Source organism: Jaculus jaculus, chromosome 1 (genome assembly GCF_020740685.1).
Source record: "Jaculus jaculus isolate mJacJac1 chromosome 1, mJacJac1.mat.Y.cur, whole genome shotgun sequence".
NCBI lineage: Eukaryota > Metazoa > Chordata > Mammalia > Rodentia > Dipodidae > Jaculus > Jaculus jaculus.
The window spans coordinates 116,535,814-116,560,005 of record NC_059102.1 but is presented as its reverse complement, the minus strand read 5'-3'; the positions used below and the strand labels follow the sequence as shown (position 1 = coordinate 116,560,005).

At 38.3% G+C, this 24,192-nt stretch overlaps 1 protein-coding gene across 6 annotated transcripts in view; it reads right to left on the bottom strand.

The window, feature by feature from the left end:
- Fktn (fukutin) overlaps positions 1-24,192 on the bottom strand; it is a 65,567-nt gene that overhangs the window by 40,073 nt on the left and 1,302 nt on the right. For 2 of the 6 annotated variants that reach the window (XM_045150290.1, XR_006637210.1), the window contains exons 1-6: positions 23,979-24,114; positions 22,667-22,861; positions 15,906-15,965; positions 10,496-10,699; positions 8,862-9,139; positions 5,724-5,856 (exon numbers count right to left, since the gene is read on the bottom strand). In XM_045150290.1, coding sequence (XP_045006225.1) covers positions 5,724-5,856; positions 8,862-9,139; positions 10,496-10,699; positions 15,906-15,965; positions 22,667-22,771 — 780 coding nt within the window. In that variant the 5' untranslated portion in view covers positions 22,772-22,861; positions 23,979-24,114. Of the gene's footprint in view, positions 1-5,723; positions 5,857-8,861; positions 9,140-10,495; positions 10,700-15,905; positions 15,966-22,666; positions 22,862-23,978; positions 24,115-24,192 lie in introns of those variants that run through there. The other 4 variants (XM_045150293.1, XM_045150300.1, XM_045150307.1 and 1 more) reach the window with 3 other exon arrangements.

Below are 24,192 nucleotides of genomic sequence, written 5' to 3'. Positions count from 1 at the left end.
GACCATCCCTATAGAAAAGCAGCTATATGTGGGAGGCATAGCCTGAGCAGGGTAGGATGGGTGTCCACATATGATGTAGCCCAACATGGGCTAGCAATGCTGAGGATAAGAACATCCACAATAGCAGGGGCATGTGTTGAGAGATGGGTAACCAAATATATTAAGGATGATGACCATAGGAGCAGGTGTGTCAGTAATAAGAGAGTTACAAATATGGAACTGAACTGTCACTTAAAATTGGAGTTTGGGGGCTGGAGAGATAGCTTAGCTGTTAAGGCACCTGCCTACAAAGCCAAAGAACCCAGGTTTGATTCCCCAGGACTCAAGTAAGCCAGATGCACGAGGTGGTACATACATCTGGAGTTTGTTTGCAGAGACTGAAGGCCCTGGTGTGCCCATTCTCTCTCTCTCTCTCTCTCATAAATAAGATAAATAAAAATTGGAGATTGGGCTGGAGAGATGGCTCAGCTTAAGGTTAAAGGTACTTGCTTACAAAGCCTGAAAGCATGATGGCTTAGGTTTGATTCCCCAGTACCCACACAAAACTAGATTCAGAAAGGGGCAAATGTGTCTGGAGTTTATTTGTAGCAGCAGAAGGCCCTGGCAGACCCATACTCATTGTCTGTCTGTCTGTCTCTCAAATAAATAAATATAAATATTTAAAGATAAATAATTAACTTGTAACTTAATTGGACTGGATTATGTGAAGTCACAGATTCCAACACAGAGATACATAAATAAAATATACACAGACATACGAATCATACCACTGTCAACTGAGAGGGCCTGTGTAAAGTAAACATGAATATCAGTAGGCACATCTAGAATCTAGATTTGGCCTATAAAAGAAACCAGTAGTTAGGGAGATAACTGTCTGTAAAGTGCTTGCCTTGCAAAACTGAGAACCTAAATTCAAATCTCCAGAACCTACTTTAAAAGAGCCAGGAGTGGTAGAATGAATGCACTTGTAATCCCAGAGCAGTCCATCTTAATTAACTGAGTTTCAGGACAGTGAAGGCCCTGATTCAGAAAAAGTGGATGACACCTGTGGTGGTCCTCTGGTATTCACATGCATATGCACCGCACACACCACCTGCATGAACATGCATATATATACACATGCACACAATAAAAATAAAAATAAAGGAATCAAGACTTGGAACATGGCTGATGCTAAGGTTGAGGCAGGTAAACCATAAGATGAACCTAGTGAATTGTATTATACTAAAAAGCAGGTACTCATAAAATGATGGAGACAAGCCAGAAGCTACAAAAGCCATTGTGAAGTTTTCCACTGGCCAAAAATGGAACAATCTGAGGATCAAAATAAATGATGACAGCTGGGTGTGGTGGTGCACGCCTTTAATCCCAGCACTCGGGAGGCAGAGGTAGGAGGATCACTTTGAGTTTGAGGCCACCCTGAGACTACCAGGTGGATTTCAGGATTTTAGCAAGATCCTACCTTGAAAAAACAAAACAAACAAAAATAAATAAACAAAATAAGAATGATGCCAATAATGGACTATAATTCATTAGATTTAAATAGGAAACCATAAATTTCTTGACAAATATTTTATTTTTATTTACTTATTTATTTGACAGAGAAAGTGGGAGAGTGAGAGAATGGGTAACCAGGGCCTACAGCCACTGCAAATGAACTCCAGATGTGTGCACCCCCTTGTGCATCTGACTAACAGGGGTCCAGGCAATTGCGCAGAGGTCCTTTGGCTTTGCCTAAATGCCTTAACCACTAAGCCATTCCTCCAGCCCCATAACTTCCTTATTTATATGACAGATTTGATGAGATAACATCACACTAATACTAGTTCCACTGGAAACTCCATGAAAGTGAAGCCAGCATATAGTGCTTTGCATAAATTATGTGAACACTAACAGTTGGCACAGCTATTTCCTCCAAACTGAAACAATCCCTCACACAAGGAGAAGGCAAGCAAATATGACTCAGAACATAAATGAAACTTACAAGGCCCAGGAAGCTCTTAAAAGTTACAAGAATCATAAAATCCCTCCTGAAAGTTATAAAAGCAGTAAGCACTTGATAGGGAGGGGACTCTCCAATTGGTGGAGATGCTTGAAGGATGTATGGGTGCTTCAGGGACACAGGTTTTCTGGGTCCTCACCCATGCAAGGGTGGGCTTGTGGTGATGTAGATGCCTTTGAGTCACTCATGCTCATGTTCCTCACCTCGTTTATACTCCTGTGTGTGACTCCAGTAAACTCACTGCTTCACTAAACCTGACCTGAATGCAACGGGTTGTTTTGCTCTATTACTGGTGCCCTCTCTCGGGTGAATAGACACATTTGTTCACAGCTCTCCAGGAAAAGTCCTACAGCAAACAAGTAGTAATGGGAGAAATCAAAGCAGGTAGCATCTTATGGGATATAACAAGAAAACATAATGTCACTTTTGCATTATTCCTTCTCAAAATGCTTTGTCTTAATCCATCTCATAAACTATCTGTCCCATAAGCTTCACAAGTATGAAAGTCATGAAACCGAGAAAGACTGAGAAACTGTCCTAGACTGCAGACTACAGACAACGGAAAATCATATGTGATTCTGAACTGAATTCAGGACAACGAGCAAAACTTGGAGATTTATTGTATTATATCCAAACAGTCTTGTTATATACATTTTGCTGGGGTTTCTTTGAAACAGTCTTGCTATATAACCATGGATGACCTTAAATTTGCATCAAGCCTCAATCCCCGGCTTCCTGAATGCTAAGATTACAGACATGTACCACGACATCCAGTTTGGAAGGAAATTCAGCAGAAATACTTTTTGTATTTAGACAGAGAGAAATGTTCTGGCTTTTAGAAAACATCACATTGCTTGAGGCTACAGTTTACTCCCAATGGGCCAGAAAGAAAGAGTGTTATTTGTGTTGTACTTGCAACTTTTGTAGGTATGAAATTATCTTTACAGGTTTATGAGATTGGGTCATTGCTAGTTTGCCAGTGGTTTTCTATTCAAGAAGATTTGGCGCCATCAAGTGTTCAAGTATGTGTATGTTTGCTTTAATTTGAAAACATTCTGGTATTTTCCAGCCATAGTTTTAACATAAAACATGAAAAGGGGTGGGAAGATAGCATAGTGGTTAAGGCACTTGCCTATGAAGCCTAAGGACCCAGGTTTGATTCTTCAGGTCCCATGTAAGCCAGAAGCACAAGGTGGCACATGCATTTGGGGTTCATTTGCAGTGGCTAGAAGAGGCCCTAATATGCTCATTCTCTCTCTCTCTCTCTCAAATAAAAATTTGCTTACATTCTTCTAAGATATGACTGAATGAATTCAGAATGATTTGATCCCCAAACAAAGTGAATGTCTGCACTATTTTCATCATATATTGGGTTAAAAAAAAAGAAATGAAGAATGAAGCATTCTAAACTGAGGACAGGTAAACAGCATCATCAATCTTCTCAGTCTCTCTACTTCAGTAACACCAGGACATTATTAATAGAGAAAAAGAAAACAGGAACCACAAGTCAACCTTGCTGCCAGTGAGAGGCACAGAAAACATGGAGACTGACTATAAAGTTCACGGGATCATGGATATAAACCTTCACACAGCATTATGGTCTGGACAATGAATAGTAGTTTAAGCCAAAGGTACGCGACTACAAACTGATTAGCTTTGTTAAAAAAAAAAATATATATATATATATATATATATATATATATATATATATATAAATTTATATATGTAAAAAATTTTATTTTTATTTGAGACAGAGAAAGATACAGAAATAGGCAGGTAGAGAGAATAGATGCGCCAGGGACCTCTAGCCAGTGCAAATGAACTCCAGATGTGTGTGCCCCCTTGTGCATCTGGCTTACGTGGGTCATCAGGAGTTGAACCTGGGTCCTTTGGTTTTGAAAGCAAGTGCCTTAACCGCTAAGCCATCCCTCCAGCCCCAGTTGATTAACTTTTTGCACAGGTTCATCCACATTCTTTACCCACATGCTGTTTGCCTTTAACTCTTTAAAACCAGGAGTAAAAATATAGAATTACAATATATGATACTGTGCACATGATTTCTCAATGTTTTGAAATATTTAACATTTTATACTGCCTTCTCATAAAAAAGAAGGGCAAGTAAACATGAGCAAATGCTTGTTAGGAGCCCCAACTTTTGTTAAGCTTAAGTAGTTCTGGAAAGAGACCTTATTCTTTATGCATTCCATACATTTATAGGATGATTTGTGGTGTGTGTGTGTGTGTGTGTGTATGTGTGTTGTGCATGCCAGGTACTAGGCCAGAAACTAGGACTACAGAGGTAAAGAAAATTAAGATACCTGTCTTTCAGAAGGTCACAGATTTAATAGGTAGGTAAGACAGATATTCACCAGTCACCATGATAACTGCTATGGCAGAAGTAGGAACAAGAGCAAGAAGAGTGAGTGATGAAACGTAGGCACCAAATTCCATCCCTTCTATTTCCTGCTGCTGTGTGGTAGGCAGCACTTGCCTACTAGCTTAAGTGCATCCACACATGCAGTTTTCTGCCTGTTCCATGAAATGCAGTTAAGGCTGACAGCCCCACAGTTATAACCTTTCAGGAATAAGGAATAGGGAGCACTAGGCATGCCCATTTGGTCTGGCAGGCCCAGGACTTGGGTTCTAGCATTCCACATCAGAGGAAGCTTGCTTTTGTAAATTCTCATGCACTGAGCAGAAATAAGAATGCTAAAACTTACTTTCTCCATTCTATTTCTGTTATTGTGTATGTAGCCCTTTTGGCAGATGACACAGAAAATAAAGGACAAGTAAAAAAAATTAAGGTACCCAAATCCCAATTTGCCTGTTTTCCCTGTATCTCTGGTTTCATATTACTTGCTACAATTGAACTTCCATGGTCTCCAAAACCATCTTTATAGCCCTAGAGTCAGAAGTGTTGGAGACAAGGTTTCAGTAAAGGTTTATTGAATTGAACAATAAAATACTAGAATAAAAAGTTCAAAACCACTCTTTCTAAACAACCTTCACAAACACAAAAATTAACATTTTGTACCAAATGTTTAACAAAAAGAAAAGAAAAAATTCTCACTACTTTTCATGAAGCCTTTTCTAAATGCACATGGTCCAGCTCAGGTAGTGGATTTTTCTCCTTGAATTGCTTCAGAGACAGAATTCACCATCTTTTATAATAAAACAACCATTTCCCATCTAGAAAGGAAATGTGTTGGTCATCCTGAATGGTAGGCTGTCCTTGAACTTGAGATCTCCTTCCCTCAGTCTCTTGTTTTTCTGGAGGTGGTAGTGGTGTGTGTGTATGTATGCACACGTGTGTATGTATGTGTATGTTATGACAGGGTTTCATGTAGCTCAGGCTGGCCTACAATTTGTATACTTAAGAATGATCTTGAACTCCTGATCTTCCTGCCTGTGCCTCCCAGTTGCTAGGATTATAGTTATGCACTACCACTGCCAGGTTTATGTGGTGGTGGGTATTGAACTCAGGGTTTAGTGTGTGCTAAGCAAATTACCCAACTGAGCTAAGTCCTTGGCCTTCTAGAAAAAATTCTTTAAACTTAGTTATTAAGATTTTTAAAAATTAAAGGAAAATAAGGTGAAGAAAATAGATTGTTTTGAAAAATAAATTTAATCTATTTTTCTCAAGTCCCTTCATTTCCCCCTGAAATACTACAAATAAACATTTTCTGTAATTTAAAAAGTAAATTAGCGGGTTGTCTCTAACCTGAAGGAATGCTCGAGCTTCTTTATACCTACACTCAATAAATCTAGAGTGTGGTATTTCTTCTAGAAAGTGCCCTGGATCTTTTGGAATAAGAACTTCTAGTCCATCAATAGTAACTTGCTGTAACTCTGGCCTGAAAATAAAAGGGAAAATTTAATACTTCACTTTGGATATCAATTGACAACTTTAATAAGACATTGGCAATCTGATATCAAACAATGCCTGAGTTTTAGCTTTAAGCATTTTTGTCTAATATGTCTAAGTTAATTTGCTTTTTAAAAAGCAGTAAGAGCAACACTAGGGTTTGAACTCAGGACTCTGCTTGCTTAGCAATCAACTCAGACAGCCATATTCTCAGCCCTCTTTTCACTTTTTTGTTTTGGTTTGTTTTGTTTTGTTGAGGTAGGGTTTCACTCTAGTCCAGGCTGACCTGGAATTCATTATGTAGTCTCAGGGTGGCCTCGAACTCACAGTGATCTTCCTACCTCTGCCTCCCGAGTGCTGGGATTAAAGGCACGTGTGCCACCATGCCCGGTCTCTTTTTACACTTTTAAAAAAACTGAGGAAGGGTTTTCCTAAGTGGCCTAGTGGCCTAAGCTGGTCTTGAACTCACTTTGTAGCACAGGCTAGCCTTGAACTCACAACCTTACTGCCTCAGCCTTCAGAGCCGGGAATTATAGGCCTGTACCATCAAACCCTGCTTAGTGCATCTAAAACATTTTTATGGTTACTCATATATACTTTGTTATTTTAAATAGAAGAGCAATTTTTTTTTTTTTGTTTTTGTTTTTCAAGGTAGGGTCTCACTCTAGCCCAGGGTGACCTGGAATTCACTACGTAGTCTCAGGGTGGCATGGAACTCACAGTGATTCTCCTACCTTGGCCTCCCCAGTACTGGGATTAAAAGCATGTACCACTATGCCTGACTTGAATGGCAATTTTTTTTTGTTCATTTTTATTTATTTATTTGAGAGAGAGAGAGAAAAAGAGTTAGATAGAGAGAGAGAGAAAGAGAGAGAGAGAATGGGCGTGCCAGGGCTTCCAGCCACTGCAAACGAACTCCAGACGTGTGTGCCCTCTTGTGCATCTGGCTAACATGGATCCTGGAGAATCGAGCCTCGAACTGGGGTCCTTAGGCTTCACAGGCAAGCACTTAACCGCTAAGCCATCTCTCCAGCCCTTGAATGGCAATTTTGAACTTAACTAAATTAACTAAACCTTGAAATAAATTCACAATTTAAAACACTAGCAGGGGCTGGAGAGATGGCTTAGCAGTTAAGGCACTTGCTTGAGAAGCCTAAGGACCCAGGCACACACCTTTAATCCCAGCACTTGGGAAGCAGAGGTAGGAGGATTGGTGTGAGTTCGAAGACAGCCTGAGACTACATTGTGAATTCCAGGTCAGCCTGGGCTAGAGTGAGACCTTACCTTGAAAAAACCAAAAGTTAAAAAACAGAGTAATAGAACTGGGCGTGGTGGCGCATGCCTTTAATCCCAGCACTTGGGAGGCAGAAGTAGGAGGATCCCCCATGAGTTTGAGGCCACCCTGAGACTTCATAGTGAATTTCAGGTCAGCATAGGCTAAAGTAAGACTTTACCTTGAAAAACAAAAAACAATCACACACACATAAAAAAAAAAAAAAGCAAAACTAAAATAATAAGAGGAGGCAATACTAAGAACAAACTACTTTTTTGTTCCCACTATTCTTTTGTCAGTCATTCGGATTTCTAAAAAAGTCTGGCTTGGCTTAGAAAGGTTTGACTTCTCCAGTTTTGAATGCCTTTTTAGACGTTGTTCAAATCATGATTTTAAATATTAACAAGAGGTCACAAATGACTTATAGTTCCAAAATATAACAGGTAAGCACTGTTTTTCCATACATCCTCAGAAAAGGTTCTCAATACAAAACTTTGTTTAAGGATGATAAACTTCAAGGCAGAAGACAAATGTTTATTTACTTCTATCTTCACAACAGATTATGATATCATTATTAATGACTTCCAAAGGGGAAGAATATAATTTTAGGTTAGAAAGTTCATATGCATTATTAAATTTCAATACTTATTTTCATCCTTAAAGTATTATCATAAACTTAATAGTTTATGAAATTTTGAGTCCCTTCAAGTAACTCCTTTTCATAAAAATATTTTTATTATGATGATAGTTGAGGATATACTTTTGTGAATAGATTTCTTATTATGTTTTGGTTTTCTTTTTTTTAATTTTTATTTATTTATTTGGCACAGAAAAAGAGGGAGAAAGAATGGGCACACCAGGGCCTCCAGCCACAGCAAATGAACTCCAGATGTGTCTGCCCCCTTGTGCATCTGGCTAACGTGGGTCCTGGGGAATTGAACCTGGGTCCTTTGGCTTTGCAGGCAAATGCCTTAACGGCTAGGCCATCCCTCCAGCTCATGTTTTTCTGAGGCAAGGTCTCACTGTGCAGCTCAGGCTTGCTTGAACCTTGTGATACAGCCCATCTTGCCTCCAAGCCCTTTCTCCTTAGCTTCCTAAGTGGTAGGATAATAGGAGTGAGCCATCACCCCAGGTCATAGTTTTAAAATATATGCAAGAAAGTAAATCACATACAACGTCACAGGATCATGAATTACAAATACTTATGTCTTACAAAAATACTGAATACTGTTAGATTCCCAGGAGTTCTTTGTGTGTACTGCCCAATAATTCCACTTTCATCTCTACTAGAGCTAAATTCTATCCTGTTTCTTTTGGTAATTCTTCTTACTATTCCCAATACTTTTATACTATTTAAGTATATATACAGGAACATGATATAGCTTGTGTATTTTTATTCTTTTCTGCTTTGTTATTCAATAGTGTAGGACTCATCCATGCTATTGCAAAACTGTAGCTTATTCATTTTCCTTCTATACAATACTTCACTGTATGAACACATATGCATGTGTGTGTGTGTGTGTGTGTATTCCATGCATATATATATCCTTTTATTGTTCATGGCGATGTGTACTGCTTTTCATTTGGGAGCATTAAGAACAATGTTACTATGAGCATCCATTTAAATCATATATTCGATTTCATCATAAAACATATAAAAAGGTATAGAAATCAAAACTGGACAATACTCATTTCACACTTCCCTCTTGATTCTAACTTACCTGTCAAATGCTCCAGGATAACGACCAAATTGTAGCTTTCGAAAAGGAACAAACTTCCTGTCAATATGTCCTTTGAGTCGTAGACGGCCATGCCAGAGGTAGTTGCCACTCCTCTCATGAAAGACCACCAAATGGATGGCGTGAGTGGCCAGTTTACAGATATAGTGCAGGGGGATCTCAGTTCCAGAAAGTGAGTCTATCCCATCCAGCCGAGGATCTTTGTTCTCAATCTTTAGGCACTGAAACCCCATATTCTCAGCTATGCGAAACCAGCCTTCCTAGAATAAAACAAACATAGAGCTTGACTATTTAAAAGAAAATACTAGGATCAAAGCTAGAAAAATTCTTGCATTGAATCAAGCCATATTCTTATGCTAATGTGTTTCTTGCCAGAACATTTCAAATGAACATAAACCGAAGGCAGTGGTGAGAAAATAAACTAGCAAAGAAAACTATGCAGCAGGGAAAGTATGTCTAAGGACTCTCTGGAAACTATATTATTTTCCCTGGGGAACGCTATTTTAGTTTTCTCTGGTTAGTTTCTATAAGGTTGATGTTGATAGTATGAATACAAAAGTAAACTTGCAATTCTTTTTTTTTTTTTAAATTTTTTTTTTTGGTTCATTTTTTATTTATTTATTTGAGAGCGACAGACACAGAGAGAAAGCCACATAGAGGGAAAGAGAAAGAATGGGCGCGCCAGGGCTTCCAGCCACTGCAAACGAACTCCAGACGCGTGCGCCCCCTTGTGCATCTGGCTAACGTGGGACCTGGGGAACCGAGCCTCGAACCGGGGTCCTTAGGCTTCACAGGCAAGCGCTTAACCACTAAGCAATCTCTCCAGCCCAAACTTGCAATTCTTATATGCCATCACTAAAAATGCTATGACAGGATCTCATCATGATGGGAACATTAGACAGCAGACTACAACATAACACAAAGTACACTTTTCAACATCATTAGAAAATACTGATTTTAGCTGGGTGTTGTGGCACGTGCCTTTAATCACAGCACTCGGGAAGCAGAGGTAGGAGGATTGCCGTGAGTTCGAGGTCACCCTGAGAATACAGAGTGAATTCCAGGTCAGCCTGGGCTAGAGTGAGACCCTACCTCAAAAAAACAAAACAAAATTGATTTTAGTATATAATGAAATAATATTAAGAATATCTATGGGTGTAGTGGCTTACACATGTAATCCTATCACCCACAAGTTAGAAGATTGAAGACTGAAAGTTTCAGGCTAGCGTCAGCTACACAATGACAGCCTGTGTGTGTGTGTTAACATTGCACTAAGAATTGACAAGCTACAAAAACTGTTACAGTTTTGCTTCTGGACATGGGATCAACCCTACAAAGCAAGTAGTACAAGTACTATAGATAAGTCAGAGTTCCTGTCTAAAGCCGGTGTACGACTCCACATGCTTGGGCGGCAAGGTCACTGAGAAATCAAGCTGGAGCTGAGCTGAGAATCTCCTCCCTGTGGATCAACTGACAGAGAGCTGGAATAAGCTATGCCGCATGCAGTGCTATGGGAGAGAAAAGCAATCAGTGGTGAAAACAGTGGGCATTGCAAGCCTTAAGTTTGGCCAGCCAGGGCAAATGAGTGACATATTATCTAAAAGCAACTGACTCACCTCATTCTTCCATAGGTGATACTGCAGTGCAAATGCAGTGAAGTCTCTGGGGACACAGAAAAACTGGCATTCTGAAGTGGAGACATGAGAAGTATTTTTGACTTGTTCAAAGTTTTTACTAACCAATCCAAGAATCAAAGGATCAGTAAGGAACACTGGAACATTTTGGCTGGATGTTACCATAATAAATTTTTTAACTGCACGCTGTTTAAGAAGAAAAGAATTCCTTTAATATCACAAGTCAATCCATCCCTCCTTCCTCTCCCCCGCCTAGCCAATAACAGCAATTCAACCAGGAGCCTTGCACACAGTTAAGCAAGTGCCTTATCACTGAACTGTAGTCCTGGTCTTTTTTGTATTTTTCATTATGAAACAGGGTCTCCCCAAGTTGCTTGGGCTAGTGTTATACTTGCATTGTAGCCTAAGCACTTAACTTGTAATTCTTTTGCTTCAGCCTCCTGAGTATCTGGGATTATAGGCCTAAACCTAAGGCCCAGCTCATTAACTTTTTTTGCTAGTTCATTTTCACTTACTTTTATGACAGTGTACAGTGTTTAACCCAACAGATACCATGTTTATCACTACACAAAAAAATAAGCAAATAAATAACACACAACGTTCTTGCCTTTAGGAAGCATATAATCATCTATAAAAGAGGAACAGTTAGCTATAATTCAAAGTGAACTATGCTATAATAACAATGTATGCCACATATTATAAAAGAAAGCATTACTAATTAACAACAAAAAAGAAAATAATCTAGAGAAGGTGGTACTTGAGATGAAAATTTTGGTGCTTACAAATTATTGTTTTGGTATTACTAAATAATTTCATGCTTTAAGTAAACAAGGAAATATCAAATCTGTGTGTTTTATTCTTTTTCTTTTTTCTTTAAGATCTGTAGGCTTTTTAAAAATCAGTAATGTGTGTGGGTAGCAGAGCTCAGTGGTAAAAGGTACTTGCTTGCAAAGCCTAATGGCCTGAGTTTGATTCCCCAGTACCCGTGTAAAGCCACACGCACAAGGCTGCATATGCATCTGGGTTCACTTTCTGTGGCCAGAGGGCCTGGTACAACCATTTCCTCTTTCTCTCTCTCTCTCTGACTGCAAATAAATAAATATATCTTTAAAAGTCAACACTGTCAATATTTCAAATTCAAAACCCAACTGTGTCACTTTTCTTTATACTTATAAATGCTGCTTAAAATCTTCCTAAACAAAAGATTCAAATAAAAACATTGCTTTCTTGATCCTCTGTGATACCAGAGGGCTTTCCATCGATTCGGAGAGAGAGATGAGTAAGAAAACGGAATAAACCATATGCCAAAAAATTCATTAATTTAGACAAAATGCACCACTTTCTTAAAAAAAAAAAAAAACCCACAAGATGACAGGAAATTTGAATACCTATGCCTATTAAGGAAGCTGCATTTGTTATTTATAAACAAGCCAGCAGGGCAACAAACCTCAAAAGCCTAAAAAGCTCCAATTCAAGTTCACTAGGAATTCTAACAAGGCTCTAAGGAAGAATGCAAGTTCTACAAAAACTTCCTCAGAAGATGAAGTACCAGGAAATTACTTCCTACTTGATTTTATGAGGCCAGTGTAATAGCATAGCTAAACCCAACAAAAAAATTACAGGAAAAGTTACTGAGTACTATCCCTCATGAGCAAAGATGTAAAAATGCTTGATAAAATATCAGAAAATCAATTCTAGGAATTTTTAATTCTTTTTTGAACAACATCTCATTCCATAGATCAAGATAACCTAGAAGTCACTATGTACTCAAGCTGATTTTTAAACTTAATGTATTCTCCTGCCTCAGCCTCCCAAGTGCTGAAATTAAATTATAGGTGTACGATACTATGCCTAGCTCAACTCCAGTAATTAAAAAAAAGACAATAAAAGTAGTATTACCAACTATTGTTTGTAGCATGAATGAAAGGTTAAGTTCATCATTTGAAAATGAATCAATAATGTTCACCATACCAACAGAATAAAGAAGAGAAATTCTGTGAGGACTTCAAAAAACAGTATTTGATAAAATTTAATAACTATTCTTGATTAAAACTTCTTTCTTAATTTGATAGCATATGAATAAAACTGAGCTGTTCATTAGTTTTTACTATCACTCTTTTGTCAGATGCATATTTTCAAATATTTTGTAATCTTTGGCATGTGTATTCTTTTTTTTTTTTTTTTTTTTTGAGATAGGGTCTCACTCTAGCCCAGGATGACCTAGAATTCACTATGGAGTCTCAGGGTGGCCTCGAACTCATAGTGATCCTCCTACCTCTGCCTCCCATGTACTAGGATTAAAGGCATGTGCCACCACGCTGAGATCACGTGTATTCATTTTTTAAGAGTGTCTTCTTTATGAGAAGAAATTTAAAATTTCAAAAGCTCATCACTTTTTTTCCCCCTTTTAGAGTTCCGTGCTTTTGATTAGAAAATAAAAGAGAAATGATTTGGAGAAAAGATGATGAGATAACATAAAGTACATATACAATACTTACATTTTAAACAAATCTCAGCTTGATGTTAGAAATAAATACAATACACACACTATGGCTTCATTATAATAACTGTTATAAGTACAATTAGAGAAAGATCAAGGATAGGTTCTCTAATTCATCTTCTAACAATACCTTCCAGGTCATTATCAATGCGGTTATTCATTGCTCCTTAGGAAAAGTTATCTAATTGATTTTGAATCCTGTTAATCCTGAATCAACTTTGGCTTTCAGTAATTAATTTTGTTGATGAGAAAAAAAGCCTGCCTTGTTGAAAAGATATGCTGAGGTCATAACAGCTCATTCATTTGCCTGTACATTAAAATTCTATTAAAACCTAAAAGGCTTGCTGTTGTCCCTAAAACGGACAAGTCTTGTTAGCAAGGAGAGGCTGCACCCTAATTATTATCCTTTCCCTTCCTAAGTGCTACATGTTCTGAATAACTCCTTCTAGAATCTTATCAAGGCTACACTAAAGCTTCACACTGTTCACCAGACTTCACTTCCATTGCTTCAAAGAGAATGAAACAGAACCATTTCAGTGCTTCTCCTGTTATGGTGATTCAATGACTTCACTTACAACTTTGTTAGGACCATGCAATGAAATTAAGGTCCAGTACAATGAAAACTTACTAAATGTAGTAAGCTGCTCTTTAATTTTTTACTTATCTTGAAAGTTAATCATTAAAAAAAACAAAAACATTATTCTCCTCACTTTAAAGGTAAGTCCCTAAATGAGAAAGATAGGACTACCCTACCTTATTCTGTTATATTTGGCCTTAAATGGTAGATAAAATCCACATAGAAACAGATTAGTCAGCTGGGCATGGTATTACGTACCTGTAATCCCAGCTATTTTTGGAAACTAAGGAGAGGAGAGGATCATTTACATCCACAAGTTCAAGACCAGTCTAGGTAACATAGTGAGATACTCCCTGTCTTAAACAAAGTATGGGGATATTGTCAGAAAGGCTGATTCATCCACACAAAGTAAAATCTATCACACTAAAGCCTCGTTATTTTTCTGAACTTGCTATTTCAGGGTACCCTATTTAATAACTGGCAAACTTGAAAATTTACATTAAGTCTCACATTTTAGAATATTAAAATTTATGATAGAATGCAGTCCCTTTTGCCTTCAGACAGGCCTAGTCTTAGCTCTTAAAATACCATTTTTAAATTTCAGCAAATTATTTCATGCACTAGTTGGTAAGTCTGGTTCAAGTATCATGTGGATGCATGTCTTAAGAGGGTAAGGAGATTGAGAAGGTCTAGAGAGAAGTGTACAAAGTATTCATTTTTACTTCATCTAGATTGTTCATAGCTATGGCTAAGGAATATAACTTCTAAATATATATTTCCCCTAATTTAATAAAACAAAACATTTGCCAGTTTTAGCAAAAGTCTGCACTGGTCTTTCCAGACCAGTTAACTAAAAAGTCTCACTATAATATTCTAGAGACTTTTTACTTTGTAAATCCAGTTGGTGTCAGCAATGGCTCAAAAATAATCATCATTTGGTGACATAAAATAATCTGGTGCCTTCCACATCTTTGGTTACAAAGTCATAAATGGCCGGGTGTGATATGTGGCTATAATTGCAGCACTCAGAAGGCAGAGGTTGGAGAACAACAGTGAATTTGAGGCCAAGTCTATTTTTCATGGTGAGCTTTAAGATACTACATAGGGAGACCCTATCTCAAAACAACAACAGCAAATGAAAGGAAACAAAAACAAAGAAGACAAAAATCAAAGTACTCATAAAAACTAGCTGGTCATTTTTCACAACATATACTAATAGGATAAATGTAATTTTTACATTTATATTACAGAAACAACATTGTTTCTATTGTTGTTAGAGACAGGATTTGACATAGTCCATGCTTGCCTGGAACTTGCTATGTAGCTGAGGATGACCCTGACCTTTTTAAAAAATATATATTTTTATTCCAGCTCAGCCTGGGCTAGAGAGAAACCCTACCTCAATACACACACACACACACACACACACACACACACACACACACACACACACACAAATTTGAAAGAGAGAGACAGACAGAGAGAAAGAGGCAGACAGAAAGAGAGTGAGTATGGGTGTCCAGGACTTCCTGACACTTCCAACAAACTCCAGACACATGCAACATTGTGCATCTGGCTTTATGTGGGTACTGGGGAATCAAACCCAGGCTTTCAGGTTTTACAAGCAAGCACCTTTAACTGCTGGGCCATCTCTCTAGCCCTGACCCTGAACTTCTAACCATACTGCTTCGACCTTCCAAGTGACAGAATTACAGGTATGTAGCACTACACCTGGTTTATGCAGTACTGGGATCAAACCCAAAGCCTCTTGTCTGTTAAGCAAGCACTCTTCGACTGAGATACATCCTAAGATCCTGTACCTCTGAATTGTTTATCATTCTAAATTTGGGCACAAAAAGCATAAGAAAACACATTTAATAAATATGCAGGTTCTGAAATTTTGCAAAACAAAATATATAAATGCATATTTAACTAGTATTCATCATCTTATAAAGAAAACTTATTGAGCCGATTTTTATTCATGATTACTAATTTTCTTTTAATATTCATGGTTAAGTCTATTCCTACCTCAAATATTAATTCAGTTGGAGAAGCACCTAGCTCAGAGAATAAGAATTCTAGAGGTGAACACCTAGAATCGGGACTCAACCACTTACTAACCAACTAACCTTAGTATCTCTAACTAAGCAAGTTGAGAATAGCAGAATGTACACCCTTCTTAAAAGAAAGCACTCAGAGCTTACTCCCTTTACCCTGTGTCCACGGCAGCTACTTTCATTGCTTCCATCCAGCACATACTTCAGGAGTATACAAACGTGGAAGTGAAAGCTGAAATTGCTACTTCTTGTACTTACCCACTGCATGCTATCAAATCCAACTCTGTTGCCTTTGGATTTTGATAAGCCAGTTCCATTCTATAAGAAAACAGAGCATTTTAATAAATTCAAAGCCTAGCATGCAACATTACATTTAGGTGAGTATGAAAGTCAAACTAATTAACTCAGTCATTAAAAAGTATTACATTTTAGGGCTGGAGAGATGGCGTAGCGGTTAAGTGCTTGCCTGTGAAGCCTAAGGACCCCGGTTCGAGGCTCGGTTCCCCAGGTCCCACGTTAGCCAGATGCACAAGGGGGCGCATGCGTCTGGAGTTCATTTGCAGAGGCTGGAAGCCCTGGCGTGCCCATTCTCCCTCTCCCCCTCTATCTGTCTTTCTCTCTGTGTCTGTTGCTCTCAAATAAATAAATAAAAATTAAAAAAAAACTTTAAAAAAAAATTTAAAAAAAAAGTATTACATTTTATAATATAACACCCCAAGATGTAAAACACTGATAGAATACATGAAGTTAAGTTACTTAACAGTATGGCCAACATCTCTGAATCAATTATGACCACAACAGAGAGTAAATCTTTTGTTTTGTGTTCTCTCTCCCCCTCCTTCTTCTTTCTCCTTCCCTGTCATTTTCATTTTTAGAGGCAGGGTCTCATTGTGTAGTGCAGGCTATCCTGGAACTTAGTATGTAACTCAGGCTGGCCTGAAGTTCAAAGCAATTCTTCTATCCTAGCATCCCAAGTGCTGGGATTACAACATGAACCATCACGTTGAGGTTAGGATTTGTCCATTTAAAGGCTGGCTATTCCTAGCCTCAAATTACATCCACATACTCAATTGGTGATAAGATGCCAAACTGATAAGAAAGTATAGTACTAAGCCACTACTGTATGCGGTACTGTTAAACATGCCCACATCTCTTTATCTATTTGCTCTGCTTTTTTTTTCTTTTTAGGAATGTTTTTTCATGTTAAAATTTTATTTATTTATTTGAGAGTGACAGAGAGAAAGAGGGAGGGGAGGGAGGGAGAGAGAGAATGGGTGCGCCAGGGCCTCCAGCCACTGCAAATGAACTCCAGACGCGTGCGCCCCCTTGTGCATCTGGCTAACGTGGGTCCTGGGGAATTGAGCCTCAAACTGGGGTCCTTAGGCTTCACAGGCAAGCGCTTAACTGCTAAACCATCTCTTTAGCACTGCTCTGTTATTTTTTTTAAATTTTTTTGTTTATTTTTATTTATTTATTTGAGAGCAACAAAGAGAGAAAGAGGTAGATAGAGAAAGAGAGAGAGAGAGAGAGACAGAATGGGCGCACCAGGGCCTCCAGCCACTGCAAATGAACTCCAGATGCGTGTGCCCTCTTGTGCATCTGGCTAATATGGGTCCTGGGGAACCAAGCCTCGAACCAGGGTTCTTAGGCTTCACAGGCAAGCACTTAACTGCTAAGCCATCTCTCCAGCCCAGCTCTGTTATTTTTATCTTTATCTATTTGCACTGTTATTTTTGATGAAAGATGGCCCCAGTACCCATGTTTCCCGATATATACTGTAATTTAAAATATTAAGAGTTATTTATTAGTATTTAAATATGTTGAGGTTTACAAGCAGAAATAAAACAGTATTATTAGTTTTGATCTGACGTTGAACTGAGAAGATAAAGGATGTCTGATGTTCAGGAGACAAGAGGAGGAATGTTTCAAACTCAAAGACTCAAATAACTTTTTTATGCTTTCAATGCTATAAACAAATAAGACGCTGAAGAACAATTAAGTTGCCCCTTTAAACTTTACAATGAACTTTAAGTGTATTTACATAATTGTTTAATGATCAGCATTATCTAGAACATTTTCATCATACCAAAAAGATTATTATTAGTAGTCACTTCCCACACTTCCTTCTCTGAGCCACAACCATAACCGTACTTATGTTTTTTTGCTCTACAGATCTGCCTAGTATGGACATTACATAAAAACAAAATTGTGTTGGGTGAGGTGGTACACATTTTTAATTCCCGCACTTGAGAGGCTGAGGAAGGAGAATCATGGTGAGTTCTAGGCCTCCCTAAGACTACACAGTGGATTCCAGGTCAGCCTGGGCTCGAGTGAAACCCTACCTCAATAAAAAAATAATAAAATATAATAAAAAAGAATTGTAATATGTGACTTTTTGCATCTGGCCCCATTTGCTTAGCACAGTATTGTTAAGACCCACCTATGCTCTAGTATTTATCAAACTTAGTTTCTTTTTGTAGTTGAGTAATATTCTGTATGATCATTTATTGTCTGGTGATTATATGGGTAATTTTTACTTTGGGCGGGGTATTATGAACACACTGTCACAAACATTGTGCTTTCTATGTCATGCCCTTGAACATACTCAGAACTTGCCTCCACCTCACTTCATTTTACTTGCTGAGCCAAAAAAGAAGGAATGGAGAGATGGCTCAGCAGTTAAGGCACTCGCCTGCAAAGCCCAACGACCCAGGTTTGATTCCCTAGTACCTATGTAAGGCCAGATGCATAAAGTGGCACATTCATTTGGAGTTTGTAGCATCTAGAGGCCTTGTGTATTCAAATTAATTTCTCTCTCTCTCTCTCTCCCCACACCCTTGCAAATAAATAAATAAAATATATTTAAAAAATCCCAATACTCAGTTTGGCATGGTGGTGCAAGCCTGCAGTCTCACAACACTTGGAAGACTAAGAAAGGGGGTGGAAAGATTGCTCAGTGGTTACACTGCTTGCCTGCACAGCCTAACAACCTGAGTTTGATTCCCCAGTACCCACATAGAGCTAAATGCACAAAGTATCCTATTTCCCTCTTCCAGATACCTGAGTCAAGTCACCTCCATCTTTTTTGAAAGTTAATACTATCCCTTACACTAATTCACCTTATACTGTTCCCACTTCTAAGTAACCAAAACCCTCGCATATTCCTACCAACCTTGTTCTTTTAACCACAGCAATTACTGAAATAAAAGGAAACGCTGTTGATTTGATACTAGAATATCTGCATAGCAGGCATATTCAAGAGCTTGTGTTACTCCTGCTGTTACTCGGGGAGTATTAAAGGAGCCACACTTGGCACTTTTTGAGTTCTTTTTACCCTGAACATATAACTTCTGATTTAAACATCTAAGAATATAGCAAATAACTATAAAACCCAAGCACTAAAATAACTCAAGATGTAAACATCTTTACATTATACGAAACACAAAATCCCAAGACAACATAAGTCTGCCAGAAATTATACTACTTTCTGATCATCCAGTGAGACTGATTTAGATGAAATGCCAGACAGAGAATTCAAAAGAATGATTGTAAGTATGTTCAAAGAAATGGAAGAATAAATCAAAGGAATCAAAGAAGAAAACAAACTCCTCAAGGTGAGCACAGAAAGCCAACTTAACAAAATAAGATCAATACAACATATGAATAAAACAAGAAATATCAATAAAAAACACTAAAAATAGCTGGGTGTGGTGGTGCATGCCTTTAATCCCAGCACTTGGGAGGCACAGGTAGGAGGATCACTGAGTTTGAGGCCAGCCTGGGACTATAGAGTGAGTTTCAGGTCAGCCTGGGCTAGAGTAAGACCCGGCCTTGAAAATACCCAAAATAAATAAATACTAGAAATAAAAAACACAGTAAGTCAAATAAAATTTCTGTAGAAAGTCTCAGCAATAAGATGGATCAAAGGGAAGACCGAGCATCTCAGCTAGAAGACAAGGTCGCAGATCCAGAATGTTGTAACAAAAAGAAAAACAAACTAACAGGAAAGTATGAGTGGGAATTTCAAGACATTCAGTACATTATGAAGAGATCAAATGTAAGAATTCAGGATATAGATAAAGGATAAGAATTTCACTCTAAAAGTGTAAGTATTTCCAACAAAATAATATAAGAAGAAAATTTATCCAAAACAGAGAATGAGATACCATCACAGAGGAGATATTTAAAACACCAAACAGACAAGACCAAAACAGACCTCGCCATATTATTAAACTACTAAACACACAGACTAAAGAAAATATATTGAAAGCAGTAAAAGAGAAGCATCAAGTCATCTAATTAACTTAAAAACATTTCAAAAACCTTTATTGGACATAATTGACAAGGATACAAGATGAATTTCCACTTCTAATGATGGCTTACACACTATTCATTGTGAATAATTATTGCCAAACTACTTTTTCATCTCTTTCTTGTTCTAACCAGAAACAGATAGATTACCAAACCTAATGTGAAGCCAACCAAGCCACAACCCTGTCAGTGGCCTAGATAATGAGAACATCTGAAGTCACTGCTCATATAAAGAAACAACATAAAATAACACAAGATGACTCCAGGGTTAAAGGTACTTGCTTACAAAGTCTGTCAGCCTGGGTTCAATTCCCAAGACACCCATTAAAGCCAGATGGGCATTGTTTGCAGCAGCATGACTCTAGTGCATGAGTGTGTGTGAATGTGTGTGAGGATGCATGCACACACACACTACATAGTTAAAAAAATTCAAAAAAATAATAAAAGGGAATAATGTAAGGTTTGGATCCACTCAGTGCTTTACACTGCTTTTTCTTCTACCCTGACCATCAATTTTAATATTTTCTGTGGTTTTACAGAAATCCTGAGTGTAATCTCATTTCATATTTTTCTATCAACCTGATAGTATTCTACTTAAAAAGTTGTATTTACATGTCAGAGTAAGTCTATGACTGAAGACAAAATAGTAGGACCTAACATGATAAACATGAACCAATATACCTAGACTTCAGTTAACTCACTTGTTAAAAAGTGATAAATGTAGTTTCATAGGGACATGCTAATCATTGAATTCAACTTTATCAAACTATAACATAAACACTGATTTAGAAATGTGTGCTACAGCAGCAATTGCCTTCTCAGTGAATTCAGTCACACCATGTGTGTTATCTCTATCAGCAAAGCTGCCTTTACCTCTAATTACAGAAGCCAATACTGAAGAAATTAAGTGATCTGGTGAAAGGCAGAGGACTGAATGAAGACTTGAACTCAGGACTATTTGTAACCCCAAATCAAGAATTGCTACTATTGAGCTGGGCACAGTGGCACACACCTTTAATCCCAGCACTTGGGAGGCAGAGGTAGGAGGAGAACTGCCATAAATTCAAGGTCACCCTGAGACAACATAGTGAATTCCAGGTCAATCTGGGCTAGAGTGAAACCCTACTTTGGAAAACAAACAAAACAAAAAGGGAATCACTACTATTGTTACAACTATCAAATCTTGAGAGTAGAATCTTTATCCTATTTATCTGTTTTCCTGCTAAGTGCCGGTGTATATAGCACGTGATCAATAAATGCACATTGAATAAGTACATAGAATTATAATCACATCATACTGTTAGGTGCAGTAAGAAAAAGAACCATGAATGACTGAAAGTTCCCTCATGGGGCCTTGAAACATTATCTTTTCCTTTTTTTTTTTTTCCAGGTAGGGTCTCACTCTAGCCAAGGCTGAGTAGAACATGTAGTTTAAATTTTGAAGTTTCATTTTTTTTCCTGGACTGGTGATAGGATATAAAATACTCAGGATGCTGGGCAGCTGCTAGCCAACAACATGACCATGAAGGTATACACATTCCACAATTTAATGTAGTAAGGTATGTTCAGAAGCTGAAGAATATTAACATCTTCACTTATAATATTTTTAACTTTATGTTGAGTTTATCAAGATATAACCCTTATTTAAATTGAAGAACATCTATACTTCCAGTTAGAGCCATGGAAAATGCTTACAAGACTATACGTTATGAATTTGTATTACAGGATGTGAAGGAGGTTTGTTGGAAACATCTGTCACCCAGTGGTGGCCAGGGGCAATTCCATTGATCTTGCTGGCTAGGCAGGTGTCTCTTTCCTCCCTCCTCTGCTCCACATGCACCACTCCTGAAGCTGCACATTCAGTGGGAGAAGATAACCTTTCCCATAGAGGAGGACCAGGCTTTGGTCCAGGGCATACTAGTAGCTGTACTCTGTTTGTTAAGACCTCCAAACAAGTGTTATAATCTTTTCTGATGATCCTACAAGGATTTGTGGTACTTTTCAACATACAACTCTCAAAGTTATTAGATGCTAAATCTTCTCTCATTGTTTTTATTATTAAATATTTTATTTTATTTATTTGACAGAGAAAGAGGAGGGAGGGAGGAAGGGAGGGAGGAAATGGCTGCGCCAGGGCCTTCAGCCACTGCAAATGAACTCCAGACGCATGTGGCCCCTTGTGCATCTGGCTTATGTGGGTCCTGGGGAATCACACCTGGGTCCTTCGGCTTTGCAGGCAAATGCCTTAACCGCTCAACCATCCTTCCAGCCCTCTCATTGTTTTTAAAATAATTTTAAAAATTTGCTTACTTAAGAGAAAGAGAGAGAGACTGTGTGTATGAGTGTATAGGCATAGTAGGGCCCCTGGCTGCTGAAAATACACATATACCACTTTGTGCATCTGGCTTTATGTGGTTACCAGGGACATGAACCCAGACTGTCAGACTTTGCAAACAAGGGCCTTTAACTGCTGAGCTATCTCTCAAGCTCCTTATCTCATTCTTTATTCCATTAAATTCCAATATAGATAAGTTGTACTAGCACTCTTTGAGAAAATTTCAAATTAATATAAAATGCAGTAAGGTAAAGTAATTTTGATATCTGATCACATAAACAGTATCATTAATTTTATATACTGTAAAGGTAAAGTACATTAAGAAAATGTACAGCTACAATGAAGCCTAATAATAAAGGAAGAATACAATTACCTTTGCTGACAAATAGTGCTTGTAGTAGTACAACTGAAACAGCAGAAATGCAGAACTTGTCAGTGTTAAAACCGCCAAGATGACGTTCTTACTGATTCTACTCATTAGTCTGTGGTATTCACTTGGTTGTCTTTTGAATGAAACCCAGTTGTTTTCATCTTCTTGATGAACTTAGGAAGGCAATTTGTTTTTCTTCTGTAAACAAAGAGGTACTTCTGAAGAGAAAAGGCCACATATTCTTTTTATTTTTTACCTCTAATAATTAGTAAAAATTTTCCTCTAAAAATTAACACAAAGAAAGTGTGTGCGGTGCATGCCTGTATTCCCAGCACTTGGGAGGCTAAGGCAGGAGGATAGAGTGTTGAAGGTCAGCATGAGCTACATAGTAATCACAGTGATTTCCAATGCCAACTTGGAGTACATAGCAAGACCCTGCCTCAAGAGAAAGAACAAAAGACAGACAGACAGACAGATGTGAGGGAGAGAGGAAGATAAGAAATAAAGGGGAGAAAAAAAGAAAACACTTTCTACAGTTCCACAGAGTATTTTGACCAACAGGGATGGGAGGAGGGGATTCTCACAAGTTTTTAATTCAGCAGACCTGGCAATGTGTAAGACCATGAACATCAGGATGTGCATTTCTTTTTTTTAGGGGGTGGGAATGTAGAGGCAGAGTCTCACTCTAGTCAAGGCCCACCTAGCAGTTACTCTGTAGCCTAAGGCTGGCCCTGAACTCATGTCTTCCTTACCTGTCCTCCACCGGAATTATAGGTGTGAGCCACCAAACCTGCCTGGCTTACTTCTTTAGAATAAGAAATTTAACATGGGGCTGGAAAGATGGCTTAGTGGTTAAGACATTTGCCTGCAAAGCCAAAGGACCCCAGTTTGACTCTCCAGGACCCATGTAAGCCAGATGCACAAGGAGGTGCATGCATCTAGAGTTTGTTTGCAGTAGCTGGAGGCCCTGGTGTGCCCATTCTCTCTCTCTCTCAAATAAATAAAATATATTTCTTGGGCTGGAGAGATGGCTTAGCGGTTAAGCACTTGCCTGTGAAGCCTAAGGACCCCGGTTCGAGGCTCAATTCTCCAGGACCCACCTTAGCCAGATGCACAAGGGGGCGCACGTATCTGGAGTTCGTTTGCAGTGGCTGGAAGCCCTGGCGCGCCCATTCTCTCTCTCTCTCTCTCTCTCTCTCTCTGCCTCTTTCTGTCTCTGTTACTCTCAAATAAGAATGAACAAAAAAAATTAAAAAAAAAATAAAATATATTTCTTAAAAAGGACTTAGGAAAAGAATGTAAAGGTTCTACTTACTACTCAAAAACAGTTATCAGGGAGCTGGGGAGAAGGCTTAGTGGTTAGGGTGCTTGCAAGCAAAGCCAAAGGACCCAGGCTCAATTCCCCAGGACCCACATAAGCCCGATGTACAAAGTGCACATGCTCCTGGCGTTCATTTGCAGCTGCTGAAGGCCCTGGAATGCCCATGTTCTCTCTCTCTGTGCCTCTTTCTCTTCCTCTCCAATAAAAA